We start from the raw sequence: 24,913 nt of genomic DNA, 5'->3' as shown, positions 1-24,913 counted from the left end.
TTCTCTTCCCTTTCTCTCCTTCCTACCTCTTACCATGCATTCCCCCTCACTCCTTCTCCCTTTCCTACTACTGGATGGAGTTTCCACAGGGCCCCACTGTTGTGCTAATAATAGCGTCGCTGCTATGTATCAAGCTCTTGCCACTTGCCAGGCGCTGCACAGAGCACCCTGGATACATTCCTCCCAACAACCCTCCACGAGGATGGGCATATTTGTGGAATGAGCTTGGTCTGACATAGTGTTTAACTGCCCTATTATATCCTTTGTCAGCCCTTTAAATGATAAAGCTATTGGCATTGTCAACTTTTTTTTATGCTTGACTTAAAATATATTGGTAAATATGATGCTGGTTACTGGGGAAAAAATGTAGCAGGCAGACTGTGGGGAATTGGAGTTATGCTTTCTTCTCCTTCTCCTTCTCCTTCTTCTTTTTATTCCTGAGCAGCAATTACTAGAGGTGAATGAAAGTTCTGGAACTTTCACAATTATTTCACATTGAAATTTAACTCTTCCTTCCCTGTAGTAAAACAGATACTGGTGAGGTGGAGCGAGGATGAGTAAGAGCTAAGATGTGATAAGGTGATAAGTTTTGAGCTCAACTTCTCCTGGAAGCTCTAGATTAATCATCATTTTCAATGCTTAATCACGCAAGAAAATGGAAGCACCAAGTCTCTGCACTGTGTGTTCCCTAGGCAAGACCTTCCAGACTGTCTCTGGAAGATCCAGCTTTTGAGCTGGAATAAACCAGGATAAATCAGGATCGGAAAGCAGGTCAGTGGAAGCTGGGATTTCAGTTCTGTTTTTCCTTCCTCCTCCATCGTCCATTACCTCTACTTTGCTGTCTATCCTAGTGATCCCACCTGTGTGCAGAGTTCTTCTGCTTCACACAGGTGAAGCCCTGAAGGCTCCTTCAAAGTCAGTATCTCAGGTGCTCCAGGGACCGGTGACTGTTCCTCAGTTAGGCAGCCTGGTTGTCACACGGGGGCAGAGAGCCAACTTGCTCAGGCATGAGGGTACCCAGGGAGCAGAGTCTTGCATCAGATGCGGAAGCTCTTTCATCATGTTGCTCTGACAAGGAGGCTGGAACAAGCAGGGTGGTAAACTGATGCAACAGGATGGAAGGGGCTGGTAGCACTGGGAGTTAAGTTATCCTTGCTGAAGGGAGAACCGAGGGGAAGATTAAAAACAGTATCTTGAGGCAATGAATTTAAATTACCAGCTGCACATTACCTTAGGACATCCCACTTCTTTTAAGATGACCCCAAAGAATTGTTAAGTTGGCTAAAGGAAAAATGAGGAGGGATATTAGAGAAGGGAGATTCATCAGAATGTTAGCCTTTTGTAGTTTAATGAACACGATTAAGGTGGGGACAGCTGTTTCATTGTTGCTATTGTCATTAACTTGTAAATAAAAGCTTATAATTTGTCATAGTGGACTGAATCATAATAAAATAAATAAATATGTAATATTTAAACAACAACACTAAAGAATATACTAATATATTACATACTAATGTAATATAATAATATAATAATATGCCAAGTTCTAATCCTTGGAACCTATAAATGTTACTATGCATTGAGAATGTATCTTTTTGATGTGATATAATTAAAGATCTCATGATGGAAAGATTAGTGGCCCTAATTTGAACTACAATGCAATTTAATTTTTTTTATTTGTTCCTTTTAGTTATACATGATAACAGAGTTTATTTTGACTTATTTACATGAACACAGAGTATATCTTATTCTAATTAGGATCCCAGTCTTATGGATGTGTGCAATATTGAGCTTCACTGTGGTGTATTCATATATGTACATAAGAAAGTTATGTCAGATTCATTCCACTGTCTTTCCTATTCCCATTCCCCTTCCCTTCACTTTATTCCCCTTTGTCTAATCCACTGAACTCCTATTCCCCCGCCACCTGTTGTGTGTAGCATCCACGTATCAGAGAGAACATTCGACCTTTGTTTTTTTGGGACTGGTTTATTTCACTTAGCATGATAGTGTCTGGATCCTTCCATTTACCAGCAAATGTCATAAAGTCATTCTTCACTATGACTGAGGAATGTTCCACACAATGCAATTTTTGTAAGAGGAAAGCAGAGGGAGATTTGATATACAGAGAAGAGAAGGTGATGGCACTTTGGAGGCAGAGATTGGAATGACGTGGCAACAAGTCAAGGAATGCCAGCAGCCCCTCACTAGAAGCTGAAAGGGGCAAGGAACAGACTCTCCCCCAGAGTTTCTGGAGGGAGCATGACCCTGCTGGCACCTTGATTTTGGTCCTGTGATACTGATTTTGGACTTCTGATCTCTAGAATAGTGAGAGAATACATTTCTGTTGTTTCATGCCTCTAAGCTTGTGGTAATTTGTTACAGCAGTCAGAGGAAACTAATACACACACATAACCTGAACATAATGAGTTAGATTGTTTCAGGGAAACACAACAAATAGTTAACAGGGCTTGCCAGAGGGTTGGGAAGGGAGAGAAGTGGATGTAGGCAATTTCTATGATTTATTTTGTGTATTTCCTTATCATTCAAATCTTTTATAAGGGAATACATTTAAGTACTATTTTAAAAACATGTGGGAAAAATAATTTAATATACCTCTCTAAAGAAATTGAGAACAAATAATAGCTGCAGGACCTTAAAGGATTTTTCTAGCATGTTTCTAAGATGCAGCCTTGATTACTTAGGATTGATATGAAGAAGAACCCTGTTCTTTCACATGCTGTCATAATATGACACCCAGCATGGCCATTTTATTGTGAAATACCTGTTTATTTCAGAGTTTTAACATGCACACAAACTCTTCCCATCTTTCTTTTTCTCCTATAACTAGAACAGGACTGTGCTACATATCATGTAGGATATAAAGAGCATATACTCAGCTCTTGCTTTCAAGAAGATTACCCATTAGCTAGTCAAGCTAAATGAAAAGGAAGCGGATGATGTACTATAGAAGAGATATCACCATAGGCCCAACATGTATGTGATTAGGTTCTAAAACTGTCAAGCATAGGAAGTGTTCTAAGATATCACTGCTGATGCTGATTGCAACAGGGCTGGCCGTGCAAGTGTAAATAAAATGGAATTCTACCTGATTCTTCCACACCCAATTGTTCTGAGTGGTTGCTTCAGTATCAGCTCCCCCATTTTCTAATTGTTAACTCTGAGATGAACTGGCAAACATTTACCCTTAACATAAGACATGCAAATGGATTCTTACCAAGTGATTTTGCCGCTGGCTCCCATTCCTGCTGCAAACACTGGTGTGCTCAGCTTGAGCTGTAATATGTCCACACTCACCTGTCACTTGGGAATGCAATGTACCCAATATCATGTAGTCAGAGAGAGGCAGTCAGGAGTTCAGCCAAGCAGCCTGCTCCCCAAACACGCGGGCTCTGGGACAGAGAGCAGAAACTAATACCTGTTGAATATTTACCATCTGCCAGGCACTCTGTTAAGAACTTTCACACACATTTTTTCATTTAATCTTCACAATATGCCTATGACAACCCCCAGTTATGTAGATGGGCTTTTCTCCATCCACATATTCTTGAACTGAGCTCAGAGAACTGGATAAATAATACTTTCTGCCAGGACAGCAACATTCCGTCCAGTACCTGCGCTGTCCAAGGTGGCAGCCACTAGCCATACATGGCCACTGAGCACTTGAAACATGGCTAGTGTGACTGAAGAAGCCAGTCTGAAATTTGATTTTATTCTAAATAAAATCAACTAATTAACTTAAATAATTGATTTAAACAACTTTTTGCATTAACTGAAATCTAAATAGTTACTGCCATATTGGACAGCACAGCTATGCGCACATGGAACAAACAGGTTCCTCAATCTGAAGCCCCAGATGGAGAACAGGCTCTTGCAAAAATCCTGCAGGAGTGTATTGTTGAGTTGACAAGAGCAAGGTCTGATGGAAACCTGTACAATTCATTCCCAGGCAGGTTGTGACTCAGCTTTGTTCTCAAGTTGTCTCAAGCAAGTTATCATGCAATCAATCCAGGGACTAAACACTTGGGTACCACCTATTGTATACAGGTGGCAGCTCCATTAAGATAACATTCACATCTATAAGGGAATGTGGGGGACATACCTAAGTGCTCTGTTATTGAATTGCACGAAAATAAACCATTCAAGGACATTGAGGTGCTAACTGGGAAGAAAAAAAAATATCTTTTTTTCTTCCCTTCATTTCTGTTAAATTTAATTTTCTTATTTTTTTTCCTGAAACTATAGTAGCTGTCAAGAATGTATTGCTGGAAGCCAAATTTGTCATTTATCTTCAGCAGTTGAAGAACTTTGATTTTTCTTTTGAGGAGTAGCGCATCTCCACTTTGAGGGCAGCTAAGTGAAAATGCACTCCTGAAACAAGATTTGTTCTCTGGCTGCCTTCAATATGTCAAAGAGACAAAATCGCACCAGCTTCACTTTGTAATAATTCCCTGAAATTACTTAGAATCCTCTTCCACCTACTTTTCTTGTCTCTATTATTTTAACATGTAGAAGTCACGAAGAAAATGAACACACTTACAATTTAATGTTCTGCTTATACATACATTGTCAAAGCTTAATTGTTCTAAGCAAAGTGCTTTATTTTTTTACTACAGTGATCAGGGCTTATGAACATGAAAGAAATTATGAAATTATGGCATAGTTCTACAAGTCTTTTAAAAACATTTTTTTGTTACTGGGGATTGAAACAAGGTGTTCTCTACCACTGAGCTACATCCCCAGCCCTTTTAATTTTATATTTTGAGACAGGGTCTCCCTAAGTTGCAGAGGCTGGCCTTGAACTTGTGATGCTTCTGTCTAAGCCTCCTAGTTGCTGGGATTACATATGTACACCATCATCAGGCCAAACTCCCATAGTTAGCTCTTTCATGTGCTGACAAATAATGAAAATACAGTCCTCACATGGACAATGAATATTCTTCAAAATAGAAAATTGAGCCAGGTGCGGTGGCACATGTCTTATGATCCCAGCAACTTGGGAGGATGAGGCAGGAGAATGAGGCAAGAGAATGAGGCAGGAGGATTCCAAGTTTGAGGCCAGCCTGGGAAATTTAATGGGACACTATCTTAAGATTTTTTTTTTTTTTAAAGGGCTAGGGATGTAGCTCAGTGGTAGAGTACTACTGAGTTCAATCCCCAGTTACTACACACACACAAACATGCACCCACAAAAGTGAATGGTACCTTCAAGAAATTCCTTGAGGTTCCTTCTTGTTCCATCCAGTTAAAAAAAAAAAAAAGAAAAAAGAAAAAAAAAAAAAAAGAAAGAAACAAAACCAGATCTCCATTTGCAGAGAAGGAAATAATTTAATCACCAATCATATAATGACTTTTGCTTTCCCAACACAACTGGAAATCAGCAATGTTGAATAGTCAAATAGTCAACACGTCTTGTAGACCTTCTAAATTCCAGAGCCATCTTAAAGCACATGAGGCATCTCTCCAGGACAGCCATTTGTTCCTGTCATAGACCTGATAGCTACAGCGTGTATACTTGATGTTAACAATGGATAATGAGAAAACAGAAAAATAATTTTATTACCTTCACAAAGTTGGTATAAAAATAAAAGAGTGAATACTATAGCACCACATTGCTCTGTCCACGTGACAAACATTTTGTCTCTTAGGATTCCTCCTGCCCTCCTCTGCCTTCACTCCCATTATGGGTGGATTTATCATGACAACAGTATTGCAGAACAGCTCAAGTTCACTGCCACCCAAGAGGGTCTCGGAGCTGATATACAACAGGTAACTGAGAGGGAAACCGTGTTAGAAATATGAACGTTCCATAAACATTGCCTGATTCAAAGAAAGTATTTTCCAGCCGGGCCTGGTGGTGCTCACCTGTAATCCCAGCTACCTGGGAGGCTTAGGCAAGAGAATCACAAGTTTGAGGCCAACTTTAGCAATTCCATGAGACCCTATCTCAAAAAAAAAAAAAAAAACAGATAAAAAGGATACAACTCAGTGGTAAAGTACCCCTGGGCTCAGTCTCTAGTACTGGGGGCAGAGGTGGGGTGGGAAGGAAAGTATATTCTGTCTGAATCAGAACCACCTTAGCAACAGTGGTTCTTGACTTGGGGAAGATATTTTCCAGAGGACGTTTAAAAAGGCGTAAGTGTGGTTTGGGTTGCAACAGCAATAGGGAATAAAGGAGAAGGTGGGAAATGGAGAGAGGTGGTAAGGAGGGTTAGAGGTGTGGAGACCTACCAATGTTTGGGGTCTATGGTTTTCCATGCAGTCTGACTGGATGAACTGTCCCGTCCAGATGTCAGTAATACCTGTACTGAAGAGCACTGCCAGGGGAAGGGCACAGTGTAGTGCCCAAATAGATGCTGACACTGGCCATTTGGCCATATGTGACTCATCATATTTACCTAGAACCATATTCACGTCTACATTAATGTCTACACGTCTATCCGTCTTTATGTCTATCTATATCTAAACTCTGCTAGGCACTGGGGTACAACGGTGAAAAAGTAAAGGGCACTTTTTGCCTTATGGAAGTGTAGCTAGTAGGGGACAGAGTGCATTCTGCTTTGTCCACGGGGTGTAAAGGGAGTCCACCGGGTGTGAAGAGGGGTGCGGAAAGAAATCCTGAGGCAGATGCTGCTTCCATTGAAGTTGGAGTTGGAGTCAGCAAGTTGAAGGTGGGCAGAGTGTTTGGAGTGAGGGGACAATTGGGGTAGGGAGGTGAGGTTTCCAGGCAAGAAGTGCCCTGTGTAACTGAGGCCCGGGGTTAAGAGAACACAGTGTCTTGGGTATCAAGCAAGAAGTTCAGTGTGCTCTCACTTCTGTTCTGATAAGGTGAAAATTGAGAATATGGGTGGGGAGGGAAGGAATCTTCTATACAGATGGAAAATGCATGTAAAGAGCCTGGCACTTAATAAGCATTCCAGTAAGTGCTAGCTACTATTACAATAGGAGGCAAAGAGTCAAATTCAGTTCAAAGGCTAACAACGTGCTCTCACAGTTGAGTTTAAAAATTTAGTACCAAGTTTTGTGATCTTGGGCATCACACTTAAATCTCACCTCCAATAAAAGGGGGCAAGATGACAGCTGTTCTTAAGAGGGCCCACATGACTTTATTTTGACCATATGAATTTTCAGAACAACACCTGCGTCATAGTGAGCTCCCCACAAACACTAACTATTATTTCAGTGGAGCAAGCCAGGCAAGCAATGATGGGGGTGGGCTGAGCAGTAAGGCTCCAGACTTTGAAGGATGAGGCAGTGCCTTGGATAAAGAGAAGGAAACCATTATCTTTTGAATGCTGAAGTGTCTGAAAAATCAACATTGAAGGAGTTGTTTTGAGGGTCAATAAAATAAGATGCCCCAGTTCCCACTGTAGATTGTTATTTCCTTATTTTTGATTTTGTAGCAGTTTTAGTTAACCCAGGACCATGTGACAGGTGATGGAGCTAGGTGTGACTAGACTAAATCCTCTTTATTTGCCTCCATCCTGCTTAGTCCAGCTGCATGGAGAAGGGAGGTCCCAGGAGGGATTTGGGGACACAAAGAACCATTTTGGCTGGAGTTGGTTCTGGGACCTGGTTCTGAGGTGGGTGCTTTGCTTTGAATTCAAGATACCGGGGTGCTGACTGCTCCATGACCACCAGATGTCAGTGCTGACGAAGAATTCTCCACTCAGTTTTCCTCCACAGCCTAGTGCCAGCGCTCCCATACATCTTGGTTTGGCAAGCAGTGGCTACAGATATGGTTGTCTGCGAGAAGTTTAGGGTGGTTGTGTGGGGCGATTTGGGGGGGCTGGGTCAGAGAATCATATTAGCAGAACCCTGCACTGAATTTGGAAAATGTGTGGTGGAAGAACAGTTAGCTCCTTAAAAGTCGACAACATCACTTCCTAAGGAACAATTTCTATTTCAGAAATGAACCTTCCTGGAAAGTAGCCAGTTCTGGAAACCGAAAGGCACGTGGACTTTTGAAAAATTACCGATAGGTTACTGGTTATTGATTAGCAAAAGCTTAGAGCTGTAGCTTTAAACTTGTTAATTGTGAAATGGAACTTACTCAAGGTATAAACCTATACACCTATAAACAATTAAAAAAGTTTCCTGAAACAATGTTTTAATACGTGTGATTAATCTCGTCTTTCATTTTAAAAAAATGCTATTTGGACCCCCTAACCTGATAAGCTATAATTTTTTTTAAAGAGAGAGAGAGAGAGAATTTTTTAATATTTATTTTTCAGTTTTTGGCGGACACAACATCTTTGTTTGTATGTGGTGCTGAGGATCGAACCCGGGCTGCACGGATGGCAGGCGAGCGCGCTACAGCTTGAGCCACATCCCCAGCCCCAGATAAGCTATAATTTGAAAAACATTGATTTAGGAGATTATCCCACAGTCTGTTTTAGAATAAGGACTAGGTGTGCTATGCTTGCCCAGAGTTAAAGTAGACTCAGAGGGGAAACACCTGCTTTGAATGTAGATGTCTCAAAGTGCAACTTTACCTGGAGTTACTAATCCACTGAACCTCAAGTTTCTGGTATGTGAAATGGTATGAATCCTGCCTACCTGGGATACAACAGGTTTTCAATATATGGTTTCGCCACCTGTATTCCAAGGTTTATACACTACATGTGCTATAAGAATTCTGCAGTTTAACTAAGTGAGGGGCATTCCTGTTGTGGAAGGGAATTTCAGTATTAAAATCAGCAACTAGAGGAAGCTCTTAAGCATGGGGGACACTGCTCCTAGTTCCAGCACAGTGGTGCTCACAGGCAGAATGTGGGACTAACTGCTTCTCAGAGGTCTGGGGAGAGGAAGACAGATGAGTGAAGGAGTTACTTCTCCAGGAGGCCCCAGCAGCCCTGTGCCCCATCCTCACTCTCACTATTACTCATTTAATTGCTTGTCCTGATAGGATCCATGCTTGGCTCATAAATAGCAGGTGCTGCAAGTATTGGTGAATTAATGCATAATCATGAATAAGCCCAGGATGGTGGTTCAGACCTCCCACCTGGAGAATATGCTCCAGGAGCCTTGTGAGGTGAGGGAGGAGCTGGAAGCCTGACTCCCTAATTTTCAAGGTAATAAATAGCAGTCCCTAGAGAATTGGGATTTGTTTTATAATGGAGCTTTTGTAAGCTTTTTTCCCCCCAGAGTCTGGGAGAGCCTCATAGTTCCCCGAGAAACAGGATAATTTTCCTGCACTCCAGCTCCTCTGGACCCCTAACTGACAATCCAGACATGACTGTCCTTGTTTTCTTGTGATATATTTACACATAATTTTCTTCACGGGGCATGTAAATTCCTTGAACCCATCTTGTGAGATAATGCCTGTTGTACTGTGATTACACACCCCATGTCACTGACCTCGCAGTCACCGCGGCAAGGTAGATAGCATTATTATACCCATTTTGCAGATGAGGTGACTGGGGCTTGGAGGCGGCATAACACCTCTCTAAAGCCACGTGTTCACTGAACACCAGAGCTGGGACTCAAGCCATCCCTCTAAGGCCAGCGCTGGTATGTGCACTCACAGAACTCAGCTCACAGCCTGGCCTCCCTTCTTGGTCCTGCCCCACAGCTAACTCCATGCTGAGTGTGTTTCGCAGCACTCAACAAATATCCGTTGATGGTTAGTTAGTTGATGTGACCTAGGGCTCTCTGATCTGATTCCCTGTAGACAACTAGGAGCCTGAGTTGCTGAGTCCAGGTTGGAATGGACTATTCCAGGATCCTGGGCCTGGCCTGTGGGGAGCATGATGTCAGGAACAGAGGGAGGGGCAGGATGATACTTTAGGGGGAATGATTGACATGCAAACCAGTAAGCTCTCTGAATCCTTGGTCTGGCGGCTGGATGGCTGGGGAGAGAGCCATGCAATCGAGGGAGGGCAGTTGATTAGAGAAGGAAGAGAAAATGGAGTGAAGAAATCCCCTGAGGCTCACCAGCCCCCGTAGAGGACACTGCAGATACCTGCCTGGATGAGAAGGAACAGGTAAGGTTGCTCCTCCTGGCTCCCATTACTGACATGGGTTAGAATTCAACCCTCTGCAGACTGACTTCATTTGTATTAAGTAGATCATTTCAACAGCCTGATGGGACTTCAGAGCTGGGAGGCACAATGGAAATGATTTGCTGCCATCCTGTGGCAAGAACTCTCCCCCTCTCTTTCTAGTCACATGAGAAAAACAGTGTGAAAGGAAAAGTAATAATGATACTAGTAATAACAAGAGCCAGGGGTGAGACTAAAAAGCCTTACAGCTGCTGACCAATCTGAAGTGACACGACAGTAAAGAGCCAGGGTGGTGGATTTTCAGCTGACTTTCAGCCCCAGGAAGAGCTATAGTTTATTGACTACTTGAACGTGCTGGGCATGAGCTAAGTATGACCCAATTCTGTCTCCACACAGCTCTGATGCCATTTCCCCAGAGCAGGTTTAGAGAAGTGGTTAGTGTCCCAGGATGCATAAGAGAAGGGGTCTAATTTGGACCAGGAGCCTCTGACCTGCAAAGCCAGTGCACGGGCTCATCCACCTGGAGACTGGCTGTCTCAGGAGTCCACAGCAGAACCAAGGAAGTGCCTGGTCTGCATGGAGTCTGAGAGCCTGAGACGGGGAATGAGGAAGTCTTTTGCATTCTGCTCATGTGGATTCCTTGATTTCTTCCTGCCCAAATGGGAATCAGAGAGGAGATGCTATTGCCTTCCTGGTCTCTGCCTCCCATTGGGGCAGGAAATAATTGGTAAATGGTGAGCTCTTCCCTTATAAGATTTTCCTTGATCTTTTTGGGGATTTTGAAAGATTCCCATTATTTTTACTTTAAGCCTTTTCTTTTCTTCAGTTATTTTATTTTTTTTTAGGAAATGACCAGACTTGACCCAGGGCATGACCCTTCAGGGGCTAGAAGACTGTACTGAGGCTCCATTAGTGTCTGGCCTCTGACATACCCTGTCTCCTTCTCCATCCATAGTCTTTTCCCTCATGGGCCTCTAAAGCACAGTGAAGAAGACCTGGGTGACCTGGGGTGAGTCACAATCTCAAGGGAGGAAGAAGCTGAAGAAATTATGGGATAAAAAGTAGGCCACACATAAAAGTCCAAAGTTGTTTGAATTTCATAAATGAATAAATCTCAAAGGGAGAGATAGAAAGTGGAAAATCAGTCTTTTAAAACTCTGTTGTGTGAAAAAAGAACCCGAATGAAGATTTCTTTGCCATCAGGCTATATATATATATATATTTTGTAATAACAACATAATATTTCATGACGGAGAGTTGGTGTGTTTTTTGTCTTTTGCTTGCCAGATGTATTTTCTGCCAAGCCAGCCAAGGCCACTCATTTGCCTCAAGAAATTAGTATAACGACAGCAGAAAGAAATTGATAGTGTTCAGATTCTGATTCTGAAAATTGAATCTCTCCCCTTTCCTACCACCAGTGCTGGGGAGAGGACCCCTGGCCTCACTCGTGCTAGGCAAGTGCTCTGCCACTGAGCTACACCCCAGCCCTCAAAATAGGATCTTGATTCAAGGCAGTGGGTTTGAGAGCAGGTATTGTAGAGGGAGATTTTTCTAAATTCCCACATTTTCTTCCTTAGTTATCCAAAGTTGGGCCTGTTGGGTCAGACTATGGGGTTTTTACTGGGAGGTTTATGCAGAAAGAAAAGCAGGCATAGAAAACCCAACCCTTCCATTGTAAGGGTGGCCAGAAGAAGAGGGAAAGTTTCTGGCTCAAGAGGAAAGTGTTACAGAAGCCGAGAAGGACTCTGTTTGTGGGGACCTTGGAGCCCAGTCCTTGACTGTGCTGGCTGCCAGAGCCAACTTGGAACGTGGCTTCCACATCTGAGACACACTTCTGTGAGGTGGGGGTGTCAGATTGAAAGCCAGGTATTCTGATGGGGGTCCTACCTTGGTGGGAGCAAATTCCAAGGCTGGATAAAGAATGTGGAGAAGAGGGGCTCGAGTTGTAGCTCAGCGGTAGAGCGTTTGCCTTGTACACGTGAGACATTACATTTGATTCCCAGCACCACATATAAATAAGCAATAAAATAAAGGACCATCAACAACTAAAAACACATTTAAAAAAAGAATGTGGAGGAGAAAGAGGGAAGAGAAAGACGAGGGTATTGTACTAAAAGAGACTAAGCATTTAAATAGAAAGTGTCTGAGTTACCCAAAGGAGGCTACTTCTTTGGGCAACAGCTGGGATGTTGACTGAAGGACAAGCAATTAAGTTAGATATTGTCTTAGTCTGTGTTGTGATGCTATAGCAAAATATCTGGGACTGGGTAACTTACAAAGAAGAGAAACTTATTTTCTCACAGTTATGGAGGATGGAAAATCTAACATCAAAGCTCTAGCAGGTTTAGTTGTAGGGTAAGGGCTGGGTCCTCTGGAGGAGACAAACACTCTGGCCTCACATAGCAGAAGGCTGGAGGGCAAGGGACTCAATGCTCTATGAAGGCTTTTAAATAAGGGCATTGATCACATTGATGACGGAGGAGCACTTATGGCTTAATCACCTTTTGGAGTCTCAGGTCTTAATGCCATCACACTGGCAATGCCTGGATTTTGCAGGAGCCATTCAAGACAATTAAAGGATCTCTTTAGCTCTCAGTCCTCCAGTGGCATCCCATCCCATGTACAATAGAGTCCTCAGCCTCACTGTGTCCGGAAGACCTCACCAGATGGGCCCTTGGTCCCTCTCCGACTCTCCCCTTCTTCCAGCCACAAGGGCCTCCTCCCAGGCACTCCCACGCAGCTCACACCTGTGCACCTGAGTTGGCACTTGCTTTTTCTTCCCGCTCAATCCACAAGCAGGTGTCTCACTCTTTTCAGATCTTTCCTCACACAGCACCTACTCAGGAAGCCTTCCCTGACCACCCGACCTGAACAGTGCTCCAGTTCCTCTAGGCCTCAGCTGGACTCAGTATTATCATAACATTACACTTGACCTTTGTCTTAGTCAGCTTGGGCCACCATACCAAAATGCCACCCACTGTGTAGCTTATACCAACAGACATTGGTTTCTCATGGTTTGGGAAGTCCAAGATCAGAGCCAGTGTGATTGATTTCTGGTGAGGGCCCTCATTCTGTCTTGTAGAGAGCTGTCTTCCCAAGATGTCCTCACATGGCTTTTCCTTGGTATATGCTCACAGCAAGATCGATCTCTCTCTCTCTCTCTCTCTCTCTCCTTATAAAGCCACCAATCCTATTGGATTAGGACCCTACTTTTATGATCTCACTTAAACTTAATTGCCTCCCCAAATCCCGATCTACAAATACAGTTGCATACAGCACCCTAGATCACACCTGTATTAAAATGTAGCTCCATGAATGGAGAGACTTCATCTATATTGCCATCATTATGCTTGGCACATAGTAGGCACTCTATAAATATCTGTTAAATACATGAGGGAAGGAACTGCATTTTCTCTGTATATTCTAGAAGTACCGTGAGCAAATTTATGAGTTCATTATGATAATACCTCAAACAAGCACCCTTTATCAGGCCCATATTCATGCCAGTGACTTTGCTTTTGTTTTTGATATAATCCTCAACGATCCTAGAAAATAGGAAGGATTACCACAACAGGGATGAGCAAATTGAGGCATGGGGAGGTTAAGTAACTTGTGCAAGGTCCACTGCTCATAGGCAAAGCCAGGATTAGGATCCTGTTCTCTCAACTTCAAAGTGCATTTCTTTTTATATTCTAGACCCGGGGTTCTCAAACGTTAAGGTGCCTCAAAACTTCCTAAAGTGCTTGTCAAACCAGTTTGCTGGGCTCTACCTTTCATTTTCTGCTTTTGTAGGTCTAGAGTGGAATCTGAGAATTTATATTTCTAGTAGATTCCTAGAGATGCTGATACTGGTCCAGGGATCACACTTTGAGAATTGCTGACACAGGCAACAGATTGCTTCAAGTTCTTTCTGGCTCTATAACCCTCCTTGAGTCCACAGTAGTGAAATTTCCAGAAAATGCTTTGAGTTTCCACATAGTTGGGTCTGCTCTGCTCTGGGTCATTAGCCCTTTGCCACAGGGTGGCAGCAGCAGCCCAGGCACAGAGGGTTTGGCCTTGAGTGCTCTGGACAGCTCATTAGCACCCTATCCCCTGGGTTCCCACTATGTGAGCAAGGCCCTGACTGGCTCCCCATTTCCCTTGGCTGGGCGGAGGAGGGCAGTGGGAGGGGGCCGGGCAGAGGGGGAGGTCGCTGGCACACAGAAGGACAGTTTTGTTCTCTTGGAGACTCTGGGAGAGGAAGCTGGGTGGTCTCCTCAGAGCGTCGAATTGTACCCTTCACAAAACCACCACGCAGCGCGGAGCTGCTGGGAGAGCCAGGCTTCACAAAAGCCTTGGAGGAGAGTGGCAGGGGCTGCTGGCCGCCCCAGCGCACAGGCTGGGCCCCTCGGCAAAGAGGCTGGCAGACTCTCCATGCCAGCTTCCAGGGGCCCTCGAGGGCCTGGGCAAAGCCTCCCTCCATAAGTTGTAGGTCTGTGGCTTCTCAGGAGTCCCTCCAGGGCACCGTGGGCCCCTTCTCCAGCGTCACCCAGGCCTCTTCCTCTTTTGTGAAGTTGGTTTTGTTCTAAACGTATTAAGAAACTTCCTGAGTGCCAGGAACGATGCTGAGAAATTAAATCTATATCCATATATTTAAGATTAGCCAGCTGAAGTTTGACCTGTCATTTGCTAAGCTTAGTCGAACCATTTAGCTAAGTCCACTTTAACGTAACATCTTCTCCAAAGCAAGGTACCTGATGTGAAAGTTGGTTTGGAGATGATGGACTTCAACCCCTGGGCAGACAGATGAGGACTCTGGGTTTCAGGGAGGCTACTGTTCAGGGATCATTTTTTAGCTTGGCTATGTGAGTTTTCTAACAAATGTCTGACTTTCTCAAGTTTATTTTCTACTTCTTTGGCTAATAGATTCTCATGGCTTCAAGGAAAGAGTGCCTCCCTGAGCCACCTCAGTTGCAAGGCAGGGGACTTTGGTGACAGTTTTCAGACTTGAGTTGTTGGCAAGAATCTTTGTGGGTTACATTCTCCCCAGGACATACCAATAATCCATTCAGTGTGCTGGGCTGAGCTGACTCCTGAATGATCTTTATTTTCTCTTGTGACAGCTGTCACCAGAAGCTCCTGGCTGGCAGCTTTCAGGACTTATTATGATCCCCTGAACCTACAGAGTTGAGAAAGAAATTCCAAAGTTGTCATGGGACACCATCTTCTAGTAGGTTCAGTGCTGTCTTTATCGTGGCTGAGCATATGTCTTATTGGGAAAGAGTTTATGATTTTACTTTGTTTCCTTCTGTAGAACCAGTCACCTCTGCTTCTCATATCCCCCAGCCATGGCTGTCAGAAGGGACTTTTGTGGGAATGATTCTCATACATGGAGTCTGGAGTTCCCTGAAAACCTTTGAAAAATGCCTCATTCTTAATTTTACAGTGATGGAAAAATGATCATTTTTGAATAGCACAATATGAAAAAAATATGAGTGCATTTCTAAAAGGTGCCCCCAAATGAAAAGAATGTGTCTCTCCTTGCAAAATGGTAGGTGTGTGCCAATTTTTTCAGCCCTGTAATGGTAGAGAAAATATTTTATTTTGGGTGAGGGGTGGAGAGGCAGAAGGAGTAAGAACGGGAAAGGAGAAAATAGGAAAGGGAAGAAAAGAAAAACAGATGTGAATCTTAAAATATTTCAAGCATAGATAACTGAAACATTGCTTAATTTATTTAAGACAGTTCTGTGAAGTCTTGGAGGTGATTCATCAGGCTTTTTAACTGTGGCCACAAGATTTACAAGCACAAAATAAGTGCTAATGCACCCAGAACAAATACATAGGAAATGTCAGAGAGGAACTTTTTAAAGCATGTTTTTGCCTTTAGAGAGAAATTCAAAATAGGAACGTTTATATTATAATGAAGACAACTTCCTAACACACAAGCTCTTGTATTATCTCCTTTTCACTTTATTTTCAGTTCATTTCACTTATTCATGAGGTTTTTCTGATTTGCAAATTAAAATACAGGACGCCCTGCACAGTATTTTGCATACTTACACTAACACATTATTTGTTATTTAACACTTAAGATTTATTATTTATCTGAAATTCAAATTTAACGGGGTGTCCTATATTTTACCTGACTACTTACAGGTGAGGAATTCAGTAAGCCATGAATATTTCAAAACTGAAGATTGAGATAGATAGCAGGTTTGTGGGCAGGATGAGGCGTGACCGCTGGGCCGGGGAATGTTACCGTCCCACCTTCTGAGTCAGTGACTGGGAGACAGAAGGGAAAGACCAGAATCTGGAATAAGATGCTGAAAGGTGGTGGGGGGAGAGCATTCCCAGAAAAAAAGGGGACCCCTTTGAAGAGACTGTTGCATAAGCAGAGAGAAATGTGAAATGGAGGCACTGAGGAATTTTAAACCTCCTGTTGATTTTCTCAGATTACTCCCTCTCTGCCCGCAGAATTTGGAATCCCAGGTTACTCGGGGCTCCCTGAGCAATCAGCCCAGCACGAGCGCCGGGCTCCCTCTGGTGGCCACTGTGAGCACCACTCTCCCGGACTCTGCTTAGATTAACCCACAGTTTTTTATCTTCGCTGTCCCCCTTAGGACACTACCCACCAGTCCCCTTCGCTCTTCTTCCTAATTTTTCTGTCCGTTTATTCATTAGGAAGCGTGACACCTTTCAAATGCTCTGGCCCCAGGACGAGGCTACACAGAGCTGGGCATTGTTGCCCCAGTTCTGGGACCACCCGGGTCGGAAAAGGGGAAGCTCTGGGGGCTCTGAGGCCGGATGAGTGACAGGAGCCTTGGGTCAAGTGCCCAGCGGGCTGCCCGGAAAGAGGCAGTGTGCTTCCGACCCCCAAGCAGATTGTCCCCACAGGGCGCCCCCTCCAGCAGGCAGCGAGCCCTTCCTCCAAGCTTCCTTCAGAACCACGCAATTAACGGCACTAAAATTTCTATTTTCAACGTTATGTGTAGAATAAAGGCATATATAAAAAAAGGATTTAACTAGTAAAATAACATTTTTTTTTTTAAATTGAAATAGGGACCGTGATGCTGACAGGATGAATATAGGAAGGGAAGGATACAGACCCTAACTTCTGAGAGTCTAGGATTTAAAAATTTTGTTAATTGTACTTAGAAACATTAAAAAAAAAAAAAGTTAACCTGAACATTTTTCATAGTTCCATTTGTGAACAAATCTGTGACTACTGTAGGGATCGGGAAATCTAACTTGAGCTGCGGAAGGAAATCCCTCACCACAAGAGAAAGCACTTCCTAGCTGTGGGTTGATCTTTTGTGGCACTTCCCTGAATGCTTCTCAGTGTCCAGAAGGTCCCACAGGCACACAGATGTTGATCCCTTGGGGGCGGGGGGGGGGTGGGGTGGGGGGTGGGTGTGGGTGTGGGTGTGGCAGGTTTGGTTCCCTCAGGCCAAGTAGCCTCCTTCCTATACCCAAATCGACTATGTGAATATCTTCTATGCCTTGGAAGAAGGTAGGAATATATTGATCAAATACAATCATTTGCCATTTCCCTACCATAAGATCCTATAAGGGAAACTGATGGAAATTAGAAGTTTTTCCCTAAAAAAAAAAAAAAAAAAAAAAAAGGCAAATGCATAAAACTTTCTTCACAATTTTAAGGACTATAAACTCATAAAGTCTTCACCATGGATGACCTAGGAGTCCATGAATCCTATTTTAGAGACTTTCCTCTAGGTAGCTGCCCCTGCAGAGGGGGTCAGATTTAAGAGTGTCTATACCCAACTTCAGTCTGGAAATCTCATGATATTGCCTGTCCTTCCTTCCTTCCTCCCTCCCTCCCTCCCTTCCTCTGGGGATTGAACCCAGGGGCACTAAACCGCTGAGCCACATCTCCAGGTCTTTTTAAACGTTTCTTTTTAGAGAGAGGGTTTTGTTACATTGCTTTGGCCTTGATAAATTGCTGAAGCTGGCCTTGAACTTGCGATACCCACTCTCCTGAGCTGCCGGGATTACAGGCGTGTGCCACTGTGCCCCATGGCCTGTCAGTTCTTTACTAAAAAGCATGGAAACGTAGTTGTCCAGAAGTTGTTCTGAATGAATATCACAGCTCACTAGTATCCTGGCTGTTTCAAACACCCCTTCAGATTTTACTTAGTTCTTTTCACAAATGGTACTAGAAATCAGAGAGATGGATCTCCCTAATTTGAAGGCTGAGCAGGATGTCACTTTTTGGGAAGAGCTCCACGGTGGCATTGCACTTTTCTAATCCTAACATGGAAATAATTCCATTTATCTGAGAAATCTGAATCTGACCTGGACAAGTAAGTGCAGGATGTTACAGCACAGAGTTCCCTTCACCTCCTCTTGTTTCCACCTCCCGCCTTTAGGAGGCGAGCAGGAGAACCTGTTCTTGCTCATTTCCTTGTGGTTGTCTCCTTGGCTGTTTCCATCAAGATTTCACCATGTGGCATCCATACCCAGCACCCCCTGAGCTCACAACAAGTTTCATGAGTGGAAAATTAATTTTCCTTTGGGGAAAAGAATGACAACAACATGCAAAGATATTAATGTAAAACTATTTTTTTCTTTATTGAAAATACTCCTACAAAGTAATGCTTCCCATTCCATACCGGGTGCATGGATATGCAGAGCCTGTGATGGGCTGGCAAGAGAATCACTCTAGGGGACCTGCTTTCATAAGAAAAGGTTAGTATAAAAAACATCACACGGTATAACAGAATTAATCTGACATGATTAATTTTTGCTCTACTGGTGTCATAAGATGACAGCCGTGTACATTAACTTTTGTAGTGTATTTTTCAAATAGAACCTTGACATTAAATGCTTTACTCCACCACAGCCTAATGTTAACTTTTATATGTGCAGAATGTTTGGGATCTCTATAAAAATCTCTAATTGTATATCAGAGGATGTATGTCTAGATTTTCAGTTGGTTAGCGTAATTAAGTCCATTCTTCATCATTTTCTGTCGGAAACTCAAACACAGCTGGTACTGTCTGACAGCTCCCACTGAGTGTCTTTGACTGGATATTCCTTAGGGGGTAAAAATTAATCTCCTCTAAACCTGGGAGCTGCCTTGCCAGAAACTAAAGCTCCTGCTCCCTTTTCTTGCGACCTCATTGACATTATTCACACCGATTCATCTTCTACCATCTCTCCTAGGGACACAAACAAAACTAAAGCAATCCCCACTCCAAGGGGAAAGCTTTGAATGATTTGGCAAGTGCAATCCCAACACAAAGAAGTATCTTGCTTACCTACTTCTAAGAACTTCTGATTAAAATTTTCAGATGAGAGACCACCCAGCTCATGGACCCACACTAATGAGCTCATTTGACTTCTTTAATATTTGTAAGAAGTCACTTTATTTTTTTTTTGTGTGTATACCCTTCTTTGGGAAATGATTTGGAACTGAAGAGAAAAAAATGTTTCAGGCAAAAAACAAAACAAAAAAAAAACATCAAAATGAAGCTCTTCTTTTTTATTCTTCCGAAAAGGAAACTACACTCTTGGTGAGTTAAAAATCCTCTTTGTAGTGTCAACCATGCTCCGTCCTTTCCTAGCTCTTTAGTGTTCTTTAGTAAGACCACAAGAACACTGTTGCTAGTAACTACTCTTCTGTTTATGTTCTAAGAGTCTGTTCTGTGGTGGGAGATATCCTTTCCAGTGGAGTCCCTTCTGTTTGGGAAGAGTAGAAGAGAAGGGATACTTCCTCTGTTGGAAAGAACTAAGCAAACGGTTTCATGAATAATCCTACTCCTGGAATGGCCTCCTACCTGGTGACTTGTGTAACTGACATCTTGGACAAAGGACTGGGTGAACCACACGCCATCCTGACCCTACATAGAAATGTTCTCTCCCATGAAGTGTCCTTTCTGAGAGTTCCATGCTCCATGGAATGGAACCTGGTGCAGGATATTCCAAGGGGAAATAGAAGTCAGGTTCTTCCATGATGTCACAGGAGGTGTGGGCTGGAGGAACTGTAAAGGCATCCAGGGGAGTCACCTATTTTATAGGTGAGGACACTTGGCCTTAGAGATGAGCTGTGACTTGCTCAAGGCCACACAGCAACTTCACTTTCTGTTCCTCCTCACAGCTGTGCTCTGTGTGATATAAGTTGTCCTGCTACTACTAAAGTGAGGATGCAAGTCAGAAGAGAAAGGGGAAAAGCCCTTCCACTGTCCAAGCCACAACTGATTGCTGCTCCTCAAGTTGTTAACACTTTGAGACTAAAAGTCAAAACGTTTTTTAAAATTTGCAAGTTGACTTAAAATGATTTTAGCTCACTATTTGTTTGATCCCAGTACCTTATTAGGGTACTTCTAGGACAATCACATTTATAGGACGATGTGCCACATTCCTTGGTAAGATCTGATCAAGACTGTTTTTGATCCCAGTACCTTTTTAGGGAAGACAAAGATGAAATGATTTTAAATTTTCAAGTATGGGATGAAAATGAAAATTATTCATTTGGGCCACTGCAAAATCCTCCCTTATTTTTGGATGAATAGTTTCCAATCCTAGCAGAGTAGGGAGGAGAAAGGAGGGAAAGCGCTCACCGGAGACAGTGAGCTATGATGAGATGGACATGGTTCTTAACAGTTTGCAAACACCTGATGCTCAAGACAGCATTTCTCGGTGTTAGTCTACATCTTGCTTTCACTGTCGATGGGTTTCTCAGTGTCATTGTCCTGGGCAATCAGCTGGTATGGTTTCTTCATTTCATTCTCTTCGATCACTGAGTTACCCATTTCAACATCTTGGTTCTTCAGCTCATGTCTTGACAAGTGCTCAACAATTCCAGCTCCCAGGGAGTCACCCAGCACGTTGGTGGTGGTCCGGAGGCGGTCCCTGTGGGTGGAGTGGGAAGGAAGGAGAGGAGGCTCCTGTGAGCACCACGAGAGCTCAACTTCTACTGGGAAATCTCCTGGGAAGTCTACAGAAAGCCTCTCTTAAAATCCAGGGGGCGTGTCTACCAACTGCAAGGTCACATTCTGGACATAGTAGCTATAAAAGTTGTAAAAACACATAGACCATCAGTGTCCAGTGACTAGCTGGCTATGGCTACAGTCTCAGCAGTGGGGAAGAACCCCTGTCTTTCTCCTTTTTAAAAATAACTTTTTATTTGTTTCTTCTTCTTTTTTTTAATGTGGTGCTGAAGATCGAACCCAGGTCCTCACTCATGCTAGGCAAGTGCTCTACCACTGAGCCACACAATACCAGCCTCTCTCTTTCTCCTTTTATTTAAAATTTATCTTTCCTCTGATTTACCTTCCATTATGCCAGCAGTTCTCAAAATGTGGCCCTGAGACCCCTGGGGGTCCCCAAGGTCAAAAGTATTCTATAACAACACCAGAATGTGACTTGTCCCTTTCACCAGAATGTGACTTGTCCCTTTCACTCTCACATTCTCATGAATGCGTAGTGGAGTTTTATAGACTACCTGCCATAATGTCAAAACACGCTGGGGGCAGAAGCAGTTGGGATGACTCCAGCTGTCTCATAATAAGATGTTAAGGAGACTTACAAGATGTAAAAATAGGCCCTTCTTCCCACTAAGTTTTTGGGTTGCAAATAGTTGTTTCTCACAAAGAAATGTTATTTATGTTAGTACGTAGTATCATAACTTTCAAATGAATTTAAAAATTTTTAAGTTGTTCTAATATGATAAGAGAGAGCCCACTTAGATAAAAAGGTTGTGTTTTTTTTTTTAACGCAAAAAGTTTTAAGTGTAAAGTTAAGAAACTCTGAGCACAGTAGCCTCATGCTACAAAAGTGCTGGAGTGACTGAGTGCTGACCAAAAGCCAGAGTGAGGCTGCAGGCTTCCTATGCACCAGTGCATTCAGTCCTCCCAGTACCAGCAGGAGGTGGAGGACATGAGCACCATGTTTTACAGAGGTGGAGACGAGGGGGTTTGGGTAGCCTGCCAGACAGGGCCAGGACATGATCCAAGTGACTAAGGAACTAGTGAATTCAGCATTTTTCACTCTAGTACTCCTCTGTGTTCTTATAGGTATTCACTTTGGGTATCCAAAGGACAAATTTTTCAAAAATGGAAGGGGACTTATGAGCAACAAGGGGCCGAGAAGTAAGCGGGAATGGTAAGGAAGAGGGCACAGGGATGGGCCCTGGTGGTTAGGGTCTGAGGGTTATGGAGGGTACATTGCTTGGAACTTTCCCCAGAAACCAAAATCAATCCCATGAAGTGACACTAGTTCCATTTCCCACTATCTTCATGGCCACCCCTTGTTTTGGGGGACTCAGATGCGGACAGCTGCATTATATTACACCATTGGAATGGAAAGCACAAGGAGGAAGGGCCTGAACCAGTGTGTGGGGCCTGCAGTTTTGTTCCAGTCACTGTGAGGACGTGTTGTGCAATTCAGAAAGGGCCTTGCTGATTTATGTTGGCTTTGCAAACAGCAGGTTTCCCAACTCTGAATGACTTTATGGAGTGAGAAGCACAGCAGCCAGATGCGCCCCACAGTCTGATAGGGGAGTCAGTGCACATGGCATCTTGGCTGGGTGTCCAGATCACAGCCAGGGATCAGGCAATGAGGACAGTTTGATTCCAGGCCAAACTGCCCCCTTCCTCCGAGTTCTTTTGACAGGTGTGCCAAGCTACTTAGCACCCTCAAAGAATGGTGGTGGTGGTGGTGGTGGTGGGGGCCCTGCAACATGACCTGGAACTCAGTGGACAGGTACTCACAGGAACCAGTCCACTGCGATGATGAGTGTGATGTCGTCAGTGGGCAGGCCCACAGATGTCAGTACAATGACCATCGTGACCAGGCCAGCCTGAGGAATCCCAGCCGCCCCGATGCTCGCAGCTGTGGCTGTGATGCTGTAGAAAGAAAAATTGAAACAGAAAACATTTTTTTTTCTTTTCTTTTTTTTTTACAAATCTCTCTCAGTTGAGAGTACCCTGCAAAACTCATGGTGCCGGTGCACGATTTGTCATGTTAAAAGCCGAGGATATGCTTCAGAAAAATGGAAATGTGTCTAAAAAAGAGTCAATAAGCTAATGATTGTACCGACATTTATCATGTGTTTGCCATGTGTCGCCATATGGTAAGATGGCTTATCTCATTTGGTCCTCACAACAACCCCCCTGAAGTTGGTCCTACTATTACAGCCATTTTCAAATGGAGATACTAGTGGCTATGTTCTTTTCATGTCCTTACAAGAGTTTGTAAGGTATAAAATGCTATAGAATTATAGTACTAATTTGGTACTAATAAGTCCCCAACCCAAGTGGAGGGGCGTTCAAAGAGTGAACTTGAATGATTAGTGTGGTCAGAAAGAAGATGAAATTTACCAATTCAAAAGCAAAGTGGGTGGTGAACTAAGTTCTGTAGCACTGTACTTTTATTGTGTGTGGTGTCAGTGTGAACCTGCCAAGTGTGTTACCCGTCTGAGACTCAGTCTGTCAAATGTCTATTTGAAGAGTGATGTGAGAATGTGATAACATAGTAAACATTACCTTATATCTAAAATGGTAGTAATAAAGTAATAAGACTGTGGCAGAAAATAATCACGGTTCCCTGTACTGTCTCCTTTCTATGGTTCTAGATGTTTTGGCTGGTTTATGGACAACCAGAATGAAGACTACGCTTCCAGCCTCCCATGGACCTGAGGCCAAGTGGAAATGATGGATCAACTTAGAGGCTGGGCTACTTCTCCACTTCCCATTGGTTAAAGTTTGGAGGTGGAGATGAGCCTTCCTAGACCACCTAGACAAGGGTAACACCCTAAGTACTTTGGCACCAAGCCTTGGTCCCTTACTCTGTAGAACACCTACCAGCCATAAGGGTTTTGTGGAGCACAGCTGAAAGAGAAATGCATTTCTGTCTTGTTTAAGTCACAGGTACTGTTGTCATTATTTTTAACTCTCACACATGCACTGAACCTTTTTTCCTAACTTGGAACCATTTAACCAACATGCCAAGGTATATTCAAGAATAGGTATTATGGTTTGGATCTAGAATTCAAGAATAAGTGTTATGGTTTGGATCCATGGTTAGTCCCCAAAGGCTCATGTGCTGAAGGCCTGGTCCCTAGTGCTGCAATGTTTAGAAACGGGGCCTTCAGGAGGTGATAGGATCACAGGCTCTGACCTCATCAGTGTGTTCATCCATTAATGGATTCCTAAGCTGAAGTCATTATTGGGAGGTGGTGGAAACCCACAGGGTAGGGTCTAGTGGGTGGAAGCAAGTCACTGGGGACATGTCCTGGAAGGGTGTATTTTTTCCCCAGCCACTTTCTCTCTCTGCTCTCCTGCTGCCATAAGGTGAACAGCTTTCCTATTCCACACCCTCCCCACCATAATGTTCTGCCTCAGCAGGACCAGAAATAATGGAGCCAGTGACCGTGAACTGAAACCCTGAAACCCTGAGCCAGAATAAATCTTTCCTCCCTGAGGTTGATTTTCTTAGCTATTTTGTCACAGTGATGAAATACTGACTAACACAGTGGGTTAAGGTACGTTGAGATGCTGATCTGCCACCCTCAGTGTAGCTAGACTGGGCCTGGAGCTCCCAGAACCCCAAGGTCAGTCAATGACCTCTGGTTGCCTCCTTTTATTTCCAATTCACCTTACAACAATTCTTCTCTAATGGCATAAACATTTATACAGAGTCTAACATAACATTTTTAAATAAACATAACACTAATGTGGGGTTACTGATAATAGATTAAAAGAGAACATAAAACCAAATGCAGGGCATAAATCTGTATTTAATCTTGGTCTGGGAGAAAAAAGCTATAAAAGGTAATTGGGGAAATCTGAAGCTAGACTGGGTATTCAGGAAGTACTTTTAAGATTCTTACTACTGTGGTGACGTAGAAGAATATCCTTATTTTTAGTTCAATAGTTCCAAGTTAGGAG

General features: G+C 43.3%; 1 protein-coding gene across 3 annotated transcripts in view; it reads right to left on the bottom strand.

The window, feature by feature from the left end:
• Nucleotides 1-18,609: 18,609 nt before the first annotated feature.
• Slc1a3 (solute carrier family 1 member 3) overlaps nt 18,610-24,913 on the bottom strand; it is a 78,344-nt gene continuing 72,040 nt past the window's right edge. For all 3 annotated transcript variants that reach the window (XM_027936231.2, XM_071612667.1, XM_071612668.1), the window contains 2 exons: nt 22,736-22,870; nt 18,610-20,876 (listed from right to left, as the gene is read on the bottom strand). In XM_027936231.2, the coding sequence (XP_027792032.1) occupies nt 20,672-20,876; nt 22,736-22,870 (340 nt within the window). In that variant the 3' untranslated portion in view covers nt 18,610-20,671. The remainder of the gene's footprint in view (nt 20,877-22,735; nt 22,871-24,913) is intronic.

Source organism: Marmota flaviventris, chromosome 5, assembly GCF_047511675.1.
Source record: "Marmota flaviventris isolate mMarFla1 chromosome 5, mMarFla1.hap1, whole genome shotgun sequence".
Lineage (NCBI taxonomy): Eukaryota > Metazoa > Chordata > Mammalia > Rodentia > Sciuridae > Marmota > Marmota flaviventris.
The sequence above is the reverse complement of the archived record's forward strand: the minus strand, read 5'-3'. Positions and strand labels throughout refer to the sequence as shown.